The 20,268-nt window shown below is 43.7% G+C and overlaps 1 protein-coding gene across 1 annotated transcript in view; it reads right to left on the bottom strand.

The window, feature by feature from the left end:
- The window catches only part of LOC310864673 (calsyntenin-2-like), a gene marked incomplete at both ends in the record, with an annotated part of 273,876 nt that overhangs the window by 107,728 nt on the left and 145,880 nt on the right, over positions 1-20,268 (bottom strand). Inside the window, 1 exon segment of the mRNA XM_083773375.1 lies at positions 1,636-1,834. Coding sequence (XP_083629501.1) covers positions 1,636-1,834 — 199 coding nt within the window.

Below are 20,268 nucleotides of genomic sequence, written 5' to 3'. Positions count from 1 at the left end.
CACACATAGTACTCAGACCCAGCCAGCCAGCCAGCAAGCCACACACATAGTACTCAGACCCAGCCAGCCAGCCAGCCAGCCACACACATAGTGCTCAGACCCAGCCAGCCAGCAAGCCACACACATAGTGCTCAGACCCAGCCCGCCAGCAAGCCACACACTATAGTGCTCAGACCCAGCCAGCCACACACATAGCTCCGTAAGGGCACCACTCAAAAAATCTTCAAAAAACTGAAGAGGCTACTGGAGATTGGAGAACCTGATTTGGACATGATCTGATGTAGGACAATGTCACTATGACAGAAAGAGAAGATGGGTCTGGCCACATTCATTCACCCCATAATCTCAGTGGAAATTGGGGAATATGTCAGAAAACTGGAATGTGGGAAAATTCCTTATTTTTACATTTTCTTAGTTCAAACACATCTGTGGGCTCTCTCTCTCTCTATGAACAGAAACAAGTCGCGATGCGGCCCCTCCCCCTTCACTTCACTTCACACACACACACACACACACACACACACACACACACACACACACACACACACACACACACACACACATGCACAGGATTTGGTACATGTGTGAAGAGACCCAAGTATATAGGAGCCTCGCGGAACATTGGGTCCTGTTTGGTCATGATTGTGGCAAGCTCAGTGGTGTTCTTCAAATAAACTCAAAACGAGAAAGAAAAGGACACTGCCTGAACCTCACTCTTTTTTATACAACCTGCATGGCATATTCTCCACCATTATCAACATTAATATACTACATAGGCTAATGTAGGCTATACATTTCTGGTGTGAAGGTGCTATAATAACATCTATAAAGGCTATAGTCCAACATATTAAGAGCCCCCCAAAAAGGCCTCAAGGGCCCCAAAAGTGTTGGCCTGTGATCTGTGAGCAGACTCTAGTATATCACCCCTGCTTACAGCTATAGGATCACCCATGCTCAGTCTCAAGTAATGAACACATAAAGCATGTACATCATATCAAACCTATAGCCTGGAACTCACCTATGCTTTCTATGGCATAGGCAGCTCCCGGCAGGATCCGCCTGTGCGCAGCTGCTGGACATGACACTAATTAATTAGAGCGACAGAGAGAGAGAGAGGAGTGTGTGTGTGTGTGTGTGTGTGTGTGTGTGTGTGTGTGTGTGTGTGTGTGTGTGCGTGTGTGCGTCAATTTAACCCATTCTGAACGGGCACCCATTTTGGTGTTGGCATCATGTCGTGCTTTAGCTATTGAAAAATAGCAGATCTACAAGCTCATATCGCGCCACCGAGTGGCGCGATACGAGCTTGTAGGTCTGCTATTTTTGTAAAAATCGAAGAACGACTGACATTTTTAGAATCTGATCTCAGGTCAGAATGGGTTCATCAGACCAGTGTGTGTCCACAGTGGAAACCTCGTATGAATCTGATCTCAGGTCAGAATGGGTTAACAAAGGTGCAGACGATCAGAAATCAGCAGAGAGTGATCGACGTTTGCGCTGTACTCTATGCCAAATTGAAGTGGACTCGGACCCAGACTTTTTTTTCCCTTCCGTGGAAATAAAAACGTCTGGGTTTCCGTCCGAGGCTGTATCAAACCAGAGCCCTGCACCCTGTCTCACCCCCTCATGGTCACTCACTTGTGGGACTTTTTGCGCTCTGCCGTGCCCCCGGGTCCGGAGCCACAGTCGTGTGCCTGTATGATGAAGGTGTACTCCTTCTGCAGCTCACAGTCCACCAGGCCCCGGGCCCTCAGTTGGCCCTCGCCAGACGTGCCGTTCAGGACCACCGCCTCGAACGGCGCCTCCAGCCCGTGGATGTTGAAGGCGCAGATCTCCCCTGCAAGATGAGAAAGACGGGAGAGAGAGAGAGGGAGAGGGAGAGAGAGAGAGGGAGGGAGACGGATGTCACTATTTATGATGGAAGAGAAATGGTGTGCATGCATGCATGCGGGTCTTTTTATCCCCACTAGCCCATTCTGACCTGAGATCAGATTCATACGAGGTTTCCGCCGGACAAACACTGGGTCTGATGAACCCATTCTGACCTGAGATCAGATTCTAAAAATGTCAGTCGCTCTTCGATTTTTCAAAAATAGCAGACCTACAAGCTCGTATCGCGCCACTCGGTGGCGCGATATGAGCTTGTAGATCTGCTATTTTTAAATGGCTAAAGCATAACATGATGCTGACACCAAAATGGGTGCCCGGTCAGAATGGGCTAGCAGCCGGGCTCAAAGGATTGTCTACTGCCTGGATTGCCATGGGATTTGCTATGCGACTTCAAGCTCTTGCAAAGATGGATGGACCCTTCTGATTTTGCTGAGCCCATGGCCTTTCATCTATAGCACCACCGCTTGGCAAATGATGTACACTTGGGCGAAACATTTCTCAACATAAACTTTGTGGATCGCCATGACACTTTACTATTATGCATTATTACAATCTATGGCAGTGTTATGTGCCAAGTCCCGGAAAAGATGCACTGTGATTGGCCAGTAGTCACTTTGATTGACAGTCGTGCCTTGTTGAGACGACTTTTTATTCGAAGATTTATTGCTGGGCTTTTTATGCTGTTATTGATAGTATAGGTAGACAGGAAAAGGGGAGAGGGAGATAATAATAATGTATTGGATTTTTATAGTGCTTTTCCAAGTGCTCAAAGCGCTTTACAATGGTCATTCATACATTGGGAGGTGAAACGTCGAACAGTCGACGCCAGTGTCCCCACACATCAATGGTGGTGAGCTCACAGCGACCGACTCATTGGAGGCAGTGTGGGGTTCAGTGTCTTGCCCAAGGACACTTCGATATGTGGACAGGAGGAGCCGGCATTCGAACTGCAGTGTTCGAATGCCCGTGACACGCAGCAAAGGCCATCGGGATCAGGACTCGAACCCACAATTTGCTATAGGTCAGCAGTCTGGGTCCCTTTCGAAGCCTTCTACCATGCATTTTTGAGTGGTGCAACCACTCCAAGGAACAGCAATGTCCGTGTCCGCCTATCTATGTGACGTTAGACCAGCCACCCATACCCATGCACCTATGTGACTGTGAGCACGAGTATGACTATTAGTACCAGTAGGGGGCACTGTTATGCCAGAAACAGAGAGAGAGACAGTGCAGCACTGTTGCCTGCTAATGAGAGAGAGAGAGAGAGAGAGAGAGAGAGAGGAGGGGGGGGGGGGGGGGGGGGGGGGGGGGAGGGGAGTTGCACCACTCAGTTCACACAGGTGTGATTTTTTTTAAACTATGCCTAATTTGGTGAAATTATGAGTTTGTGAAACTATGCCTAATGTGGTGAAATTATGCCTATAAGCCTATAACCTTAAAGGGATATTTCACTTTTCCCTTTCGATGTCTTTTTTACCAGTTTTTAAGTTGCTTGATTCAGTATTTCATCAGACACCACCCCTTCCTATACAAACCCATTGTAACTTCAAACTCTATTTTAACCGTGAAAGTTTAAATGAAAACACACGTCCTTGGCTCTGGTGACCGATATTGTCTGTATTGAACAATATTTGAGAAAATGATTAAAAAAAAGAAAAAATGTAATTGTAATTGCAAAAATCGTGACGGATGGGATGAGGATCAGCATCTCCATATGGCCATGGTTCAAGTATAGGAAATGAGACATTTCTCCAGGTGAAGGAGTTTATGAATCTTGGGATCTTGTTCACAGGTGAGGGGAGGATGGAGAAGGAGATGAGCCGGAGAAGTGGAGCGGCAGGAGTGGCATGGGCGGTATTAACCCATTCTGACCTGAGATCAGATTCATACGAGGTTTCCGCCGGACACACACTGGTCTGATGAACCCATTCTGACCTGAGATCAGATTTAAAAAAAAATGTCAGTCGTTCTTCGATTTTTCAAAAATAGCAGACCTACAAGCTCGTATCGCGCCACTCGGTGGCGCGATATGAGCTTGTAGATCTGCTATTTTTCAATAGCTAAAGCATAACATTCATCAACATTGGAGCTGTACAGAAAGCTTAAATTATCCTCTTTCAATCTGTAAAGTTTTTCATTCATAAAGATCCACCATAGGCATGTTATGAGCAACTTCCGGTCAAGAAATTCCATGCAAGTTTTGAGAGTGTGAGAGTTTGGGAGTGCTCGTTGGATATCACTCAACAGTCCTGCGTACCACCTGTTTTGAATTTGCACATAATGCAGGAGGTTGCTTTAAATCACCTGCAATTATTTCCCTTACAGGAAGTCTACGGTGGAATTTTATGAAACAAAAACTTTACAGATTGAAAGAGGATAATTCAAGCTTTCTGTACAGTTGGTGAATTGGCTGTCTATAGGAAGTTGCACCTATAGTTAGCACCTTATTGCTGGCAAGATGGCAGTGGTCTGAATATCGCCAATTTCAGTCTCTGTACCGCACTGTTGTGACGAAAAGAGAGCTGAGCCAGAACGCAAAGCTCTCTGTCTACCTCACCTACTATGTATGGTCATGAAATGTGGGTCATGACCGAAAGAATAAGGTCGCGGAATGTGGATACAAGCAGCCAAAATGAGTTTTCTCAGACGGGTGGCTGGCAACTCCCTTAGAGAGATAGGGTGAGAAGTTCAGTCACGTGAGAGAGAGAGTAGAGTCGCTGCTTCTTCGCCTGGAAAGGAGCCAGCTTAGGTGGTTCGGGCATCTGGTTAGGATGCCTCTCGAGCATCTCTAGGGAGGTCCTCGAGGCACGTCCCATTGGAAGGAGACCCCGGGGCAGACCAAGGCGCAGATGAAGGGATTGGAACGCCTCGGGATCTCCCAGGAGGAAGTTACTAACTATATAGTTGCTCTGGAGAGGGAAGTCTGGAGCTCTCTGGTGGAGCTGTTGTCCCTCGCCCCTATTATGGATAAGTGTTTGAAGATAGATGGATGAATGGACTTCAGCACTATTTAAATCCGATCAGATCTAGTTCACAAACGCATCACATCTATTTTCAAAAGACTTTGATACAAACGTGGCACTTTTACTTTTGGTACTCAAAGCATATTCAGACTTCGATACCTTTGTACTTTTACACAAGTAAGATTTTGAATACCTGACTTTTACATTGAAACATTGATACTTTTACTTACTTTACTAACCCAGGGGGGACCGGGGATCGAACCAGGAAACATCCAAAGCAGTCCTGAGACACTGCCCCCCCCGTCTGATTGTCTGTCACATACAGTACACCTGCACTACTGTATTTGTCAAGGTCATTCTTCTTCTTCTTCTTCTTCGCACATAGTTGTTAACTTATTCACTGTCTAATTGCTCTCCAAATAGCCCAAGGACATTAGCTATACTCACTGTTGCTCACTCATGAACACATAGTGAGCACGCCAAAACAACTGGCAATTGAGTTACGCACGCAGCTCAAAGTCACCCTCATGGAGAGAGAGATAGAGAGAGAGGGAGAAAATCCATTTAAAACCACTGTGCGAATGAGGAGTCCCAAACAAAGGAGCCAAAGGAGGCGGCTGACATTTATTAGCAACTCGCACAAAAGCTCGAGTCCATCTTGGGAGTTGCTGAGTGTTTTTCCAGAGGTATAGGCGCTCCCGATGTGATTTGAGGAAATCACTTATAGCACGATTCACTCACACCCCCAACCTGTGACGGCTAATTGCACTGATATCACTTAAGCTAACAGGGAAGAGTAAATTGGATTCCCGGGGAGCTTTGTGTGCGCATCGCTGCTGGCAAGTTCCGATAAGAGCAACTTTATTTTCCCCTGCCTTCCCCTCTTTCTGCCGCCTTTCATCCAGTGCTGTTATCCCATTCTGACCTGAGATCAGATTCATACGAGGTTTCCACTGGACACACACTGGTCCGATTAACCCATTCTGACCTGAGATCAGATTTAAAAAATGTCAGTCGTTCTTCGATTTTTCAAAAATAGCAGACCTACAAGCTCGTATCGCGCCACTCGGTGGCGCGATATGAGCTTGTAGATCTGCTATTTTTCAATAGCTAAAGCATAGCATGATGCTGACACCAAAAATGGGTTCCCGTTCAGAATGGGATAATATCCAAGTCCCCCCCCACACACACACACACACACACACACACACCCCCCTAGACTTGGCAGGAGTGTTGAAACGACAATTTGTCCACAGAGAGAGAGAGAGAGAGAGAGAGAGATAGAGAGAGAGAGAGAGAGAGAGAGAGAGAGAGAGAGAGAGAGAGAGGGTAGGAATGGAGGAACACACGCGCTAAAGACTGACTTCCCTTGATATTGCTTGAACAATGATGAAAACGGCGCAGAGCAAATGGTGCGTGACGGAACCCAGAGATTAAAAAGAATAAATACAAATGCCGGCAAATGGAAAATCCATCACCAACTGGTTTGAAGAAATAAATCTTAAAAATAGGCGACACACAAAGACAAATCACAGAAGCCTCGCGTCAGGGTGAAAATGCTAATGTTTCACATATACTCTGCTGGCGGGGGCGGCTTTCTCGCCGACATTTAATTCCAGCTCCAGAGGTGCCAAGGTGAGCCTTATTGACCGAACCCGCCCTCTTCTCAAGGCTGACTGAACAAACGACCGAGAGTCGGTTGTGCACGCCTCAGTGAAGGGGGGTGGGGTGGCCCCGGCGGCAAGGGGGGGGGGGACACACAGATGTTAGGTGGTCGGCACTCTGCCAGATTGCCAACCACCCCACGCTAATTGCCGCCACTAAACTGTTAGCTAAATATGTCTCTCCATGTGGCATTGTGGCCGTTATATGAGGTAGATTTATGATTGGGACAAACCCCGTCGGCATCTATATAGACAGAAAGTAGTGGTGGGGGGATGAAGCAACATCGTAACAATCGTAATTGATAATCGTAATTAATAATCGTAATTGATCAATATTCAGTTGCCAAAGATCCTCCAAATCTTCCAATGATGTGAAGGAAAATGTGTCATTATTGCACATGAAATAACCCATTCTGACCTGAGATCAGATCCATACGAGGTTTCCGCCGGACAAACACTGGGTCTGATGAACCCATTCTGACCTGAGATCAGATTCTAAAAATGTCAGTCGCTCTTCGATTTTTCAAAAATAGCAGACCTACAAGCTCGTATCGCGCCACTCGGTGGCGCGATATGAGCTTGTAGGTCTGCTATTTTTAAATAGCTAAAGCATAACATGATGCCGACACCAAAATGGGTGCCCGGTCAGAATGGGATAAATGGCTATTCAGATCTGAGATGTCTGTTTTCTGTATAGGAAGACATATACCTTCGTACAGTGCGTATAGCATTTAAAAATCACCCTTGTGTGAAGTGAGGGGCGCTCTTATCATCATACATCACCATTAGTGCGTCACATTCCAATCACTTTTTGGCGTCTTCACTTTTCTCCCCTCACTTTTATCCTCACCTTATACTTTGCTCAGCCAGTCAAATCACAGCTATGGGGAGATCAGCCAATTAGCAGCCAATGTTTGTGTTCACACAAACCCTCAAAGCTGCGGCATAGGAGGGCGCCCCTCAAAAATGTTTTCTTCAATCTTAACCCATTCTGACCGGGCACCTATTTTGGTGTCAGCATCATGTTATGCTTTAGCTATTTAAAAATAGCAGATCTACAAGCTCATATCGCGCCACCGAGTGGCGCGATACGAGCTTGTAGGTCTGCTATTTTTGAAAAATCGAAGAGCGACTGACATTTTTAGAATCTGATCTCAGGTCAGAATGGGTTCATCAGACCAGTGTGTGTCCAGCGGAAACCTCGTATGAATCTGATCTCAGGTCAGAATGGGTTAAGTTATATGCCCCCGCTCTACAAATTCACATTTCCCACCACTGTTAGTTAAACTGATGGAAATAGGTGCACTGGTGCAAAGCTGTCGTACTCATCACCCCTCAGGGGAATCTGACTGAGGCTCCATTAAGCACGGAGCTTTGAGAACACAGTGTGTATTATCAATGGTAGCAGAGCTTCACTGCTGTCTTCACAGCAGTGAATTAGGGTCACAGTGCCTGCGGGCTGTGGTGTAAAGTAACCAAGTACATTTACTGTACTTAACCCATTCTGACCTGAGATCAGATTCACACGAGGTTTCCGCCGGACACACACTGGTCTGATTAACCAAATTCTGACCTGAGATCAGATTCTAAAAAAATGTCAGTCGTTCTTCGATTTTTCAAAAATAGCAGACCTACAAGCTCGTATCGCGCCACTCTGTGGCGCGATATGAGCTTGTAGATCTGCTATTTTTAAATAGCTAAAGCATAACATGATGCTGACACCAAAATGGGTGCCCGGTCAGAATGGGTTAAGTACAATTTTGATGTACTTTTAGTCCACTACAACTATTTGAAAACTTTAGTTACTATAGTTACTTTGCAGATATTAATTATTCTATTATAAAACGTACATTAACCAATTCAGCCCTGGTTCAGATGATAGGGGGTGATGGGGAGGATTGGCTTTGTCTCTGGCCAGCCCTGCTCTCCTGGGGGAAAAGTGACCAAACCATAGGGAGACACACAAGAGAGACAGCCGGACAAACATTCTGTATAGGCCACACAACACACACACACACACAGAGAGAGCAGATACACTGCCCAAACAGCTACAGTATGTCAGTCGGGCAGTCCTACTTTAACCCATTCTGACCTGAGATCAGATTCATACGAGGTTTCCACTGGACACACGCTGGTCTGACGAACCCATTCTGACCTGAGATCAGATTCTAAAAATGTCAAGTCGTTCTTCGATTTTTCAAAAAATAGCAGACCTACAAGCTCGTATCGCGCCACTCGGTGGCGCGATATGAGCTTGTAGATCTGCTATTTTTCAATAGATAAAGCATAACATGATGCCAACACCAAAATGGGTGCCCGTTCAGAATGGGTTAAGATTGCTTTTCATCCTCCTACTCATACTCCTACTGAACACTAGATAGACATCAAATACATCTGATTATTGGCTATATCACACTGTTATTCAACAGATTTTGGGCCAGATGCTGGCTCAGTGCATTATATAGCTTATATTATGCTAATGTTGTAGTCTAACATAAGTAGCCATTTATGCACTTCGCTGCTGGTCTGTGTATATTTATGTTCTTGCTGCGATCTGAGCTGACTTTCCTATTTAGATTTAGCATGAAATTATATCTCATTATTACTCACTGCAGCAGAGCCAGTTAAATTATCCCTCTCGTCTTACTTGAACATGCACTCAAACACGCACACACGCACGCACACACGCACACACACACTCAGCTGAACTGCAGAGATAGACTGTCAGCCTTAACTTCACTGTGGGCTGAAATTGAAAATGCTGTAATGTAATACACTCTTCATGAAATTAGCCAGGCGTGAAAAGACACAATTGAGAAGTTGTCCATTCTAGTGATAAGGGCTAATACTACCTAATCAAGCCTGTGTGTTCTGGCTGGAAAGCACAAAACCTGGAGTGTATGCGTGTGTATGTGTTCAAGACCGTTGGCTGGGATTCTTTTTAATTAACCCATTCTGAACGGGCACCCATTTTGGTGTTGGCATCATGTTATGCTTTAGCTATTGAAAAATAGCAGATCTACAAGCTCATATCGCGCCACCGAGTGGCGCGATACGAGCTTGTAGGTCTGCTATTTTTCAATAATCGAAGAACGACTGACATTTTTTAGAATCTGATCTCAGGTCAGAATGGGTTCATCAGACCCAGTGTGTGTCCGGTGGAAACCTTCGTATGAATCTGATCTCAGGTCAGAATGGGTTAAAAGCACAATTCCTCAACAGGGGGGCGGCGGTGCTCAGACATGAAGTTGAATGACCTCACTGCTCGACTGCCGCTCCTCACCCTTAATTACATTAGAGGATGCTCTCTCACAGTTAATGACATCACTTCGTCTCACGGAGAGAACATCCACCCTCAAGTGTGTGCGTGCGTGTGTGTGTGTGTGTGTGTGCGCGTGTGTGTGTGTGTGTGTGTGTGAGATGGGTAGTGGACTTTCTTCAACTGCAAGCATGCAGCACAAGCCTATATGCATGCCCGCTCAAACAGTAAAGCAACTACTTTCCCCATGCAGGCATGAACAGTACATGGACGTGATTGATGGCACTATAGTGTGCATGTTGTTCACCTGCACATATGAAACAAGGGATTTTCATCCATACATTATATTATTACATTTCCAGGTGAAGTAAAAATGATCAGTATAGCTAGAGTAGTTCAAAACATTGGCCAGTGTTGAGTACAATATAGTGTACCTACACTGAGTCTAGTTTAACTCATTCTGACCTGAGATCAGATTCTAAAAATGTCTTCTACATCCTGACAGTTTTCTGAAAAAGCTATGTTTCTATGTCAGTCGTTCTTCGATTTTTCAAAAATAGCAGACCTACAAGCTCGTATCGCGCCACTCGGTGGCGCGATATGAGCTTGTAGATCTGCTATTTTTCAATAGCTAAAGCATAACATGATGCTAACACCAAAATGGGTGCCCGTTCAGAATGGGTTAAAGTGCACTGGGCCGTGCCTCAGTACCTCTTCTTAATCCCCTTCCCACAGGTATTGCCCTGGACAACACTGTCCCAGGTCCTACACACATCAACATTACTTCATTTCAGTAGGTCAGGACCTTGAAAAGTCTATTTATTTAGTTCTGCCAACTCAGTGTGATGCCATAGCCCCCCCCCCCCTCTTTCTCACTAATGCAGTAACCAGAATACAAGTAAAAACTGCTGTAAATTAAATGTAATTACGTTTGGTAGGCTATGCAGAAACCCATCATGAATTACACAGGTATACTTTTGAACTCAATCACTTGTGTTGTTACGTTAGGGTACAGGGAACACACTCACACTATAAAGAGTTGCCTTGATGCAATTAAGTAATATTAACGAGTGATTTATTTTTTTACTGTGATTATGGTAAGCTTACATTTCATATCACAAACTCCTGTAACTGTAACCAGAAGGAGAAAAAAAAAACAATAGAAAGAAAATCGATTTTTGGAAAATCATGAATCGAGTTTGAATCGATCATAAAGGGATGAAAACGTCACTAGCACAAGTGACACAGTGACACAAGAATGTTGGTCAGACAAAGGTTGTGTTTTACCTCCTTTCTCTAATAATGTAACTGTCTCTATGTGTTGGAAGGTTATGTATATGTACAGGTATGTACATACATACCTGTACATATACTATCTATTGTCTACTCTCTACTTTGGAGATTGTTTTCTGAGCTTGTGCCCACTGCGCGATTAGGGACGCACGTCCCTCGGTTTAACTCTGCCGGACACACAGAAAAGAAAAGGGAAAAGCCCAGTTTAAGTGCTAACAAAACACAAGTGAAGCAATTACATTACACATGGTCGGGAATCAATAGTTCCTATTTTCCACTTGTGTCCACGAAAATGGCCTCAGGGGTAAAGCATGTGTCCTTGTCAGTGCAGGGCCAGTTATAGTTCAGCGTGTTCAAATATCCGTATCAGAGTTTATGACCCCCATTAATACCCCTGAGGACATTTGATTCAGAAGAGGAAACAAAGACTACGAACTACAGTATATGCCTCCCTCTGATAATGGACATGGTAAAAAAAAAAAAAAAAGAACACTGAAATTTGTTTTGGCAATACTTCACACTGCCCATGCAGACAGTGTGAATATACAATGAATAACTATGAATATGATTTACAGGCACTATATGGACTCAGAGGCAATTCGAGCTAATGCAATGTTCATTCATCTATCGCGAGCAGACATACAAATGCTTTCAAAGCTTGTTCCAAGGTGATAATACATTGGGATAGTTGATCATTATCTCTATGAATAACAAGTCCTGCTCCATCTCTCACCGTGCAACTGCAAGACATCGCAAAGTGCCTTCCTCATAATCCAGGGCACAATCAAAAAGTCCTGTTTCAGGATGCCATTATGAAATAATTATCCTCTCCGTACATTTTATAGAGCCCAGAGTGTCCAACCCCGGTCTATAAGAATTAGCCGTTATAAGCGATCGATCATCTCTTTGTGCACGCTCAGCTCCAACGGCCAGGCCCAGCTGTTCGCCATCATCACCACACTGAGTGCTACGGGCTGGGCTCCAGCACAGTATAAAACACACTGTAATGTTCTATGGCAGTGTATGGGACTGCCACTTAACATCAAGATAAACCGCAGCCAATGAAGACAGAGTCGAAGGTGGAATTGACTGTTTACTTCATGACAAAGCGGTGAAAACTGCTAAAAATAATAAAACAATACATTCAGAGTTGTTCTTAATTGACAGCATTCCAATAATTTCACAACTAAATAAACCCAGGTAATTAACAATCATACACACACTAGCTAAACCACATACACTCATCAGTGTTGATTAGTAGGATGACATACACCTGAGGCTAGGCTAGGCTAGGTTCTGCAGACAACAGTAAACATTGTCAAAAACGTTCCCAAATACAAAATAAACATAACAAAATACCACAAAATTGTACAGAAAGTTAGCATATCTAACATCAACTGCAACTTACAGCATTGCCTCTCAAAAGCTTCCAAGTTGGTAGATGTTTTCTTTTCTTAGGCTTACAGCTCTGAACAGTGTGTGTTTACTCTCTGCACTGCTGCATCAAAGATGGTGCTCACAGGAAGTGACTCATTATATACTGAGTTCTTCAAAATAAAAGCACATGTACACAGGATGACAATAAAGTAGTTGCAGGCTTTTCTAAAGCGGACAGAAATACCAACATTGCTTAGAATTGCCTTAAAGGCAAGACACACACAATGGATATGGCTATGCTCAGGCCCGCTCATGATTCACCAGAACCTGGGCTAAGACCCAGATCAAGACATATTGCACTGCCTGAAGCACTTGGTCTAACTCTAAAGCATAAATGCAGAACCTGTTGTAATGATGAACCCTAACCCTGCCATGGGAAATGGACAATCAACTGTAATTTTAGGAAAAAATCCCCTCATGCGTACACCTCTGAAATTGATGTTTAAAGGACAACTTTAGTTTTTTTCAACCAAGGTTCATGTTTTAGGTTGTTATTAGAGAAACTAAAAGATGAGTGTTATTTTTTTTTTCATTTGCTGCTTTCTTTCGTTTTAGGGATTTTAGCTGTTTTTGACAGGGGGGCGGGGGCATTCGAGCATGGGGCTAAATATGTATTTTTTACAACATTTTATAGCGATTTCTTTTTTAATTAAAAAAGATTTACTATAGTCCTAATAAACCCCTGGAAATTTCATCTGGCCACAAAACATCACGAGATCTACTGAATGTGTCAAACTGACATTGAGCCTATACACACAGTGTGGCTTCCCCCCAGTAGGCCTCCTTCACATTCAGTAGATCCTGTGATTTATTTGTGGCCAGATGTAATTTCCTGGGGTTTATTAGGGCTATAGTAAATAATAAAAAAATAAATCTCCATAATATTTTGTAAAAAAATACATATTTAGCACCATGCTCGAATGCCCCCGCCCCCCTGTACAAAACAGCTAAAATCCCTAAAACGAAACACTCATCTTTTAGTTTCTCTAATAACAACCTAAAACATGAACCTTGGTTGAAAAAAACTAAAGTTGTCCTTTAAGTGGGGTTTCAAGTAGAGGGGGAAAATGGTTGGAAGTTACTTTTACTGTTTTACAGGTACAGTATGCTCATGCTATTAATTACAGTGGAAGTTGCTCAGTGGCGTTTTGAAGCACCCGGAGGACTGCCGGAGGTATAATTATAACTCAATGGCTCGGGCGAGCGGAAGTTTAGCCTAGCCTAGCCTAGCCCCGGACCTCAATTTTGAGGACTATAGTGAAAGACTACTACTCTACAGTATATACGTCCTCTTTCTGAGAACAAGGAGAAGCACATGAGGATACTGACACCAATATTTGTCACTTTATTTTAATGTGGTATGTGGTATATGTATTTCCTCATCCTTAATAAGAATATAAATTATCTGAAATGATCTCCAAATGTGGGGGGTGCCAGTACGTTTAGGAAATGTTGAGTGTCTGAACCTTTCCATGTAATTTAAGATATGAAACATACTTTCCAGACAGTAAGCCAGGGGATCCCATTATGCCGACACGCTTTCTACTTGCATTTATTAACCCATTCTGACCGGGCACCCATTTTGGTGTTGGCATCATGTTATGCTTTAGCTATTTAAAAATAGCAGATCTACAAGCTCATATCGCGCCACCGAGTGGCGCGATACGAGCTTGTAGGTCTGATATTTTTGAAAAATCGAAGAACGACTGACATTTTTTAGAATCTGATCTCAGGTCAGAATGGGTTCATCAGACCAGTGTGTGTCCGGCGGAAACCTCGTATGAATCTGATCTCAGGTCAGAATGGGTTAAACTAATAACAAGTCAAGGCCCACACATACTCCAATTTTAGGTGATAAGATGACCACCGTGGTGGTTGGGGAAACTACAACATAACCCACTGAGCTGTGGTCACATAAGGAACTCACCGCTCACCCCAGCACTTCTCTCTGGTTTTGAGGGGTGCTAGCCCCTCCTATGCAGAGCTTTGTGTGTTTGTTTTGTAACACGGAACATGTGATGATTTGATTGGGTGTGTGAGTGTGAGTTTTACTAATCAACCATCACCGCGTTCACACTGGCTCGCTCCGGAGGGAGGTGGGGCCCTCCTAAACCACCGTTTATAGGAGGTGATGGACTATGTATGAGCGTGTGTGTGTGTGTGTGTGTGTGTGTGTGTGTGTGTGTGTGTGTGTGTGTGTGTGTGTGTGTGTGTGTGTGCGTGTGTGTGTGTGTGTCTGTGTGTGCGTGGGCGTATATGTATGGTTGTATACATTCCATACATACAGAGTTCTGCAGAGTTGTGACATTTTATCCAGTAGCAGGGTTTTATAGGCAGGGTGATTTTCCCCAGCCACGGCAATTCCCTCAGATGTGCCATGTCGTAATCCCAACTAAAATGCTTAGCAATGGCATGTTCTCCGAGTTTCTCATTGGAGGGAAGTTTTTTGGGCTTTTATAGAGAACATTTATTTGAATTTGTGGCACCAGTGGGCCACCATCGCTCATTGATACTGTTCAAATACTTCAAATTAGGCCAGGGACCTGGGAGAGAGAAGGTAGGACAGACCGTGCGCCATGCAGGTGTTGTGTGCTTGTGATTGAGAGTAGATGGTCCAAGCAAGGTAGAGAGGAGGGGGGCGCGCAATATGAAAGGTGATTATGGGAGCTGAGATGCACAACGCATGTCAGATACTCTGTGGACGTTTCTGTACAATTCGGTGTCTGAATGAATGTGGTGGTGGATCATGTACATACAGTAGTAAAATCCTCAATGTTAATTTATTCTCTATATATTTTTTATTAAGTATTTCTTCTCTTTTTAACCCTTGGCCTACAATTCACGGAAAAAACGGAATTAATCGAAAAATCTAAACCTCCCGTTAACGGAAAAAACGGAATGACAATCAATATCAGTTATCGCGGGGTCAAAAGAGCAAAAATTAATATTTTTTCGCTAATATCACTAATGTTGGATGTAATTTACCAAAAAACGGCCGAAATCCGCGTGATCGTGCGCTATCGTGCACGCGCGCCGTCTCTATGTGCGTCGGTGTAAAAAATGTGATATTTTGCGATCTTTTGGGGTTGATTTGAGGTTAATTTGACTTAGTTATGAAAAATATAGCATTAGCTTAGCAATCCGGACCAGCCAAGCTATTGACTAGGGTCAAAATACTACAGGTTGTTGTTGATCGTTGAACCGGAAGTGACTTAGGAAGATCCGTCTATTTTAGCCAAAATCAGCATGATGATGCTTTCCCGCCATCTGGTGGCGAATCGAGAGAATACATTTCCAATGAATGAACAAAAAAAGAACATCTCTTCAATCCACCAGATCTTTCTTGTATGTTAAAACGATGAATTAAAAATATGCCAATTTGTTACCCAAACAAAAAAATTGGTCCTGGCATTCCAATGGTTAACTCATATACTGCCAACACTCCAGGACTGTGTACTCCAGGACGCCAGCCAGTAGTTCATTCTCTATTACTTTGAAAGCCGCTTCACTCGGAAAACCGAGAAGCAGGAAGTGAATACTCTCTATAATGTAACAGGTCCAGTGAAAGTTTTTTTAATTCACCCAAAATATACATTTTGTAACCAGCGATCATATCGTTTAGAGAAATGAGGCGCAAATCAAGCTTGTTTTGATCTGAAAAGAAGAATCTAAGATATTACGATTATAAAAACTGCGTTCCCATATTAGACGGCATAAGCCAGCGTACTTTTCTGTTTACTTACTAACTGTACAGTATATATTTTGGAGTGTGTGTGTGTGTGTGTGTGTGTGTGTGTGTGTGTGTGTGTGCGTGTGCGTGTGCGTGTGCGTGTGCGTGTGCGTCCGTGTGTGCGTGTGCGTGTGCGTGTGTGTGTGTGTGTATGTATATATTGTATATGTGTATACTAGGTGGTATATATAGGTGGTTGTTTATAATGAATCCACTTTAGCTGGAATAGGGTAGGGGATGGTTAACATTGACATTAAGGCCCATAACAATCCTTATGTTGGATTTTCCCTTTCAGTATTATCCAATTCCATAACAACAATTATGACCAAAAAGGTCATGTCGATAAAAAGTGGTTTTCTTCGGATATCATGCCCATAGCACTTCCTACTAAGTACGCAGAACAATTATTGACGCTTGAATCCTATCAACTCTCATTGTGCTTGAATGATTGTGTCATCTATTAGCAGAAATAGCGTAGCCAATATACACTGATTGTAAACATTTTTCATGGCTGTGGTAACGATTGAGGGTCAGGTTTTAAATGAACAGGTAGTTAGACACAGCCAAGAGGATCCAATCTGGGAACCCGGGCATTCGGTCAAAAGTCTGGGGGACACCATGCACCTACTGTCTGTATGAACTCGGTTTTGCTCCTCCCCTTTCTTAAGTCCAGCTCAGTGGCCTTGTGGTTAGAGTGTCCGCCCTGAGACTGGGAGGTCGGGGTTCGATCCCCGGCCGGGTCATACCAAAGACTCTAAAAATGGGACCCAGTGCCTCCCTGCTTGACACTCAGCATCAAGGGTTGGATTGGGGGTAAGCAGGGGCGTTGGAAGGCATTTATATCAGGGGGAGCTGAAGGGTGGGAGGGATATCGGGTAAAATTTCGGGTATAATTGGCCTAATAATGACTTATTTAGGACCTAGTTAACCGAGTTAATCATAATAACAGTATGTGACTCTTATTGTGTTTGTAGTTTGGGTTAGATTTCTTTAAACCTGGTGCAGGTGAAAGTAAAACTACAATAGGTTTTTGCTGTCTCGTCATGTTGTGTCTATCTGTCAACTCACTCGCTGTGCATTCTGAATTCAGCACACCCTGATAGACAAAAAATGCTCCTCTCCACCAGCAGGGGGTGCTGGAGCACCCTCCGCGCCCCCCTTCCAGCGCTGATGGGGGTAAGTCCCTGCGACATACTAGCGTCATGTCCAGGGGGTGTACTTGTACATCAAGCTGCCTCACGCTACAGAAACAGGAGATATAGGCTCCTGCCCCTATGGGCCTCATGGCTCGGCAAGGCTACTTTCTTAGTCCAATTTCTCCCATGTGCTTTTCTATGTTCATTCCTAATAAGAACAAGACTACATGACTACATTCTTCTATGAATTCTCCGGTTCTGAGTGGCGCGATATGAGCTTGTAGATCTGCTATTTTTCAATAGCTAAAGCATAACATGATGCCGACACCAAAATGGGTGCCCGGTCAGAATGGGTTAAAAAAGCATTAAAACAAAAGCTGTATCTTCTGTTGCTATATGCTCTTGCATTAATAAAATGTTGACATCTTGTTTGAAATGACCGGACCTGCCTACCGATGATGTAACTGTTCACAGCCATTCAATAGTTAAGTATAGCAAGAGTAGCAATTCAATAGTGCCATGCCGCCATCTTATAATGAGCATTATAGTTAGGACGAATTATATGAAGGTATATAGGTTGAAAATGGCTGAAGTGGTCCTTTACGACTGCTACTCTTTTCATTTCCGTCATGGTAAACCATTATCTCTCTCCTGCTCCCTCTTCCCATTTATCTCCTACGTTGTGCGATCCTTGGCAGACGGTCATGGTCAATGATGGATCATTGAATGTTATATACATTATACGCAATATACGGAACCTAGACTGCCATCTCCGCTCTTCTGCAAACGTATTATCTCCTGGCATTCAAAGCACACGAGGGCCACAGTGTACACTGACTGGAGAGTGATTAAAGTTGGCGACGTAAAAAGGCCCCCTTTTCCCCCGTCTAGAGCCTCGTACTGTTCTGTGATTAAAAAAGCTTCCTCTCGTTATAGATGCAGGGTGACATTTTCAAGTGTCACTTCCTTGTGCCCCACTTCAAAAAAGTAAGCTGATTACTGTTGTAATGGCTGTGGCCTGGACACTTTTAGTCTGCACGCAGGATTTCCCCCCCAACCAGGGATCATTTGTCTAGTGGGGAAGAAGCTATGATGAATTATGAATGTGGTCACGTTCTATCATAATGCTTGCTGGATGATACTGTAACACTGGTAACACTGTGAAGTGCAGTGCAGTGTGTAGTGTATGTTGAACATTTCTGTTTGCATCATACAGTAGGCCTATATATGTTTTTGAGGGGCGCTATCCCCTCCTATATGTTTTTGAGGGGCGCTATCCCCTCCTATATGTTTTTGAGGGGCGCTATCCCCTCCTATATATGCCCAGCTTTGTGTGTGCGTGTGAATAATAGCGATGATTTGATTGCGGCTGATCACTACAAGCTCATATCGCGCCACTCGGTGGCGCGATACGAGCTTGTAGATCTGCTATTTTTAAATAGCTAAAGCATAACATGATGCCGACACCAAAATGGGTGCCCGGTCAGAATGGGTTAAAAAATAAAAATGTGAATGAGAAATTAGAAATGAAGTGGTTTTGTGTTGCATCTTCCCCCACTGGCCTTCAAAAGCATTCCCTTTTAGTCATAGCCGTTCAATGCCTCCATGGAGTAAAATTGCAGTTTTATGGGGTTATTGCTCTCTCCCAGTCATAACACAACAATTACTGCTAATCAACCTAGCACGAGGAACCCCTTCCAGGTTTGTTAGAGACTGCATCCCGACTGCAAGAACAAACCAGACTGATTGGCCAAATGGCTCGGTCCACACAGTGCATTAGTCCCCATTATGAAACCCACTTCCTAGAGAATAAGCCAATTACTGCAGTGTTGTTTTTGCAGGGAAATGGGCTGTTTCAGCACCTCTGGGGTCTTAGATGCCACATACCATATGGCCATGTATAGTCCTGTAATCATAGCAGAGTGCAGTGATTTCTCATATGTGACGAGTGCCAGTGGTTTAATATACAAGGGGGCCATGGTCATTTTTCAGTTCTTTACATATTATGAAACTGCAGTGCACACTGTAACCTTTCATATGATGTATTGCTCATTGAAATTGGGGGGGAAATGAAGAAGATATGACCATTTGAAACTTGTTGGACCAGAAATGTCAAATTGGAGAATTCCCCCTTCAAAGATTTCAGCAGTGATCAGTGACTTTAGGGGGCGCTGTTTTCCCTTCATTCCTCCATTATTCAACCAGCAGTGTTGCCATGTCTGCTTATTATAATAAGCATATAATAATAGCATAATATCAAAACTCTAGAAAAACAGGTTACAAGTTAATGCTTTACTTTTCTTGTTTGAGTAGCGAATGTCTAGTACTCGAATGAATGCTGAAAAGCACTTCAGTGAAAATAAAAGTATTTACTGATGCATTTAAGTCAAAAGGATTGAGTGTGTCCTTGCCTTGTTTTAGATGAAGATAATATTGATGAAGGCTCCTGCCAAATGCCTACAACTTTTTCAAATAATATATTTCAATTAAATAATGTAATACATTTAAGAAGCAGCAATTGTGTTATCAACTTGTCTTTTTGGAATCCATGGTTCTCAGAAGGAAACTGATGGATTGTGCAGTCATTTGGAGTGAGGGGAGGACGGAGATGGAGATCAGAGAGAGAATCGGAGCAGTAGGGAAGTGTTGCAGTCGCTGTACTGCACTGTTGTGACGAAAAGAGAGCTGAGCCAGAAGGTGGAGGAAGTCACTAATGTTGCTCTGGAGAGGGAAGTCTGGAGCACTCTGGTGGAGCTGTTGCCCCCGTGACCCGACTACGGATAAGCGGTTGACTTGTGTGTCGCTATAGTGACTTGGTAAGGGCTGCACATCTTGCAATGTAACATACTAGGGTGAATTTGCTTTTGAGAGCCCCTCCTATGCCCAGCTTTGTTTGTCT

The sequence above is a fragment of the Protomyctophum parallelum genome (genome assembly GCF_964188405.1).
Source record: "Protomyctophum parallelum genome assembly, chromosome: 9".
Taxonomy (NCBI): domain Eukaryota; kingdom Metazoa; phylum Chordata; class Actinopteri; order Myctophiformes; family Myctophidae; genus Protomyctophum; species Protomyctophum parallelum.
The sequence above is the reverse complement of the archived record's forward strand: the minus strand, read 5'-3'. Positions and strand labels throughout refer to the sequence as shown.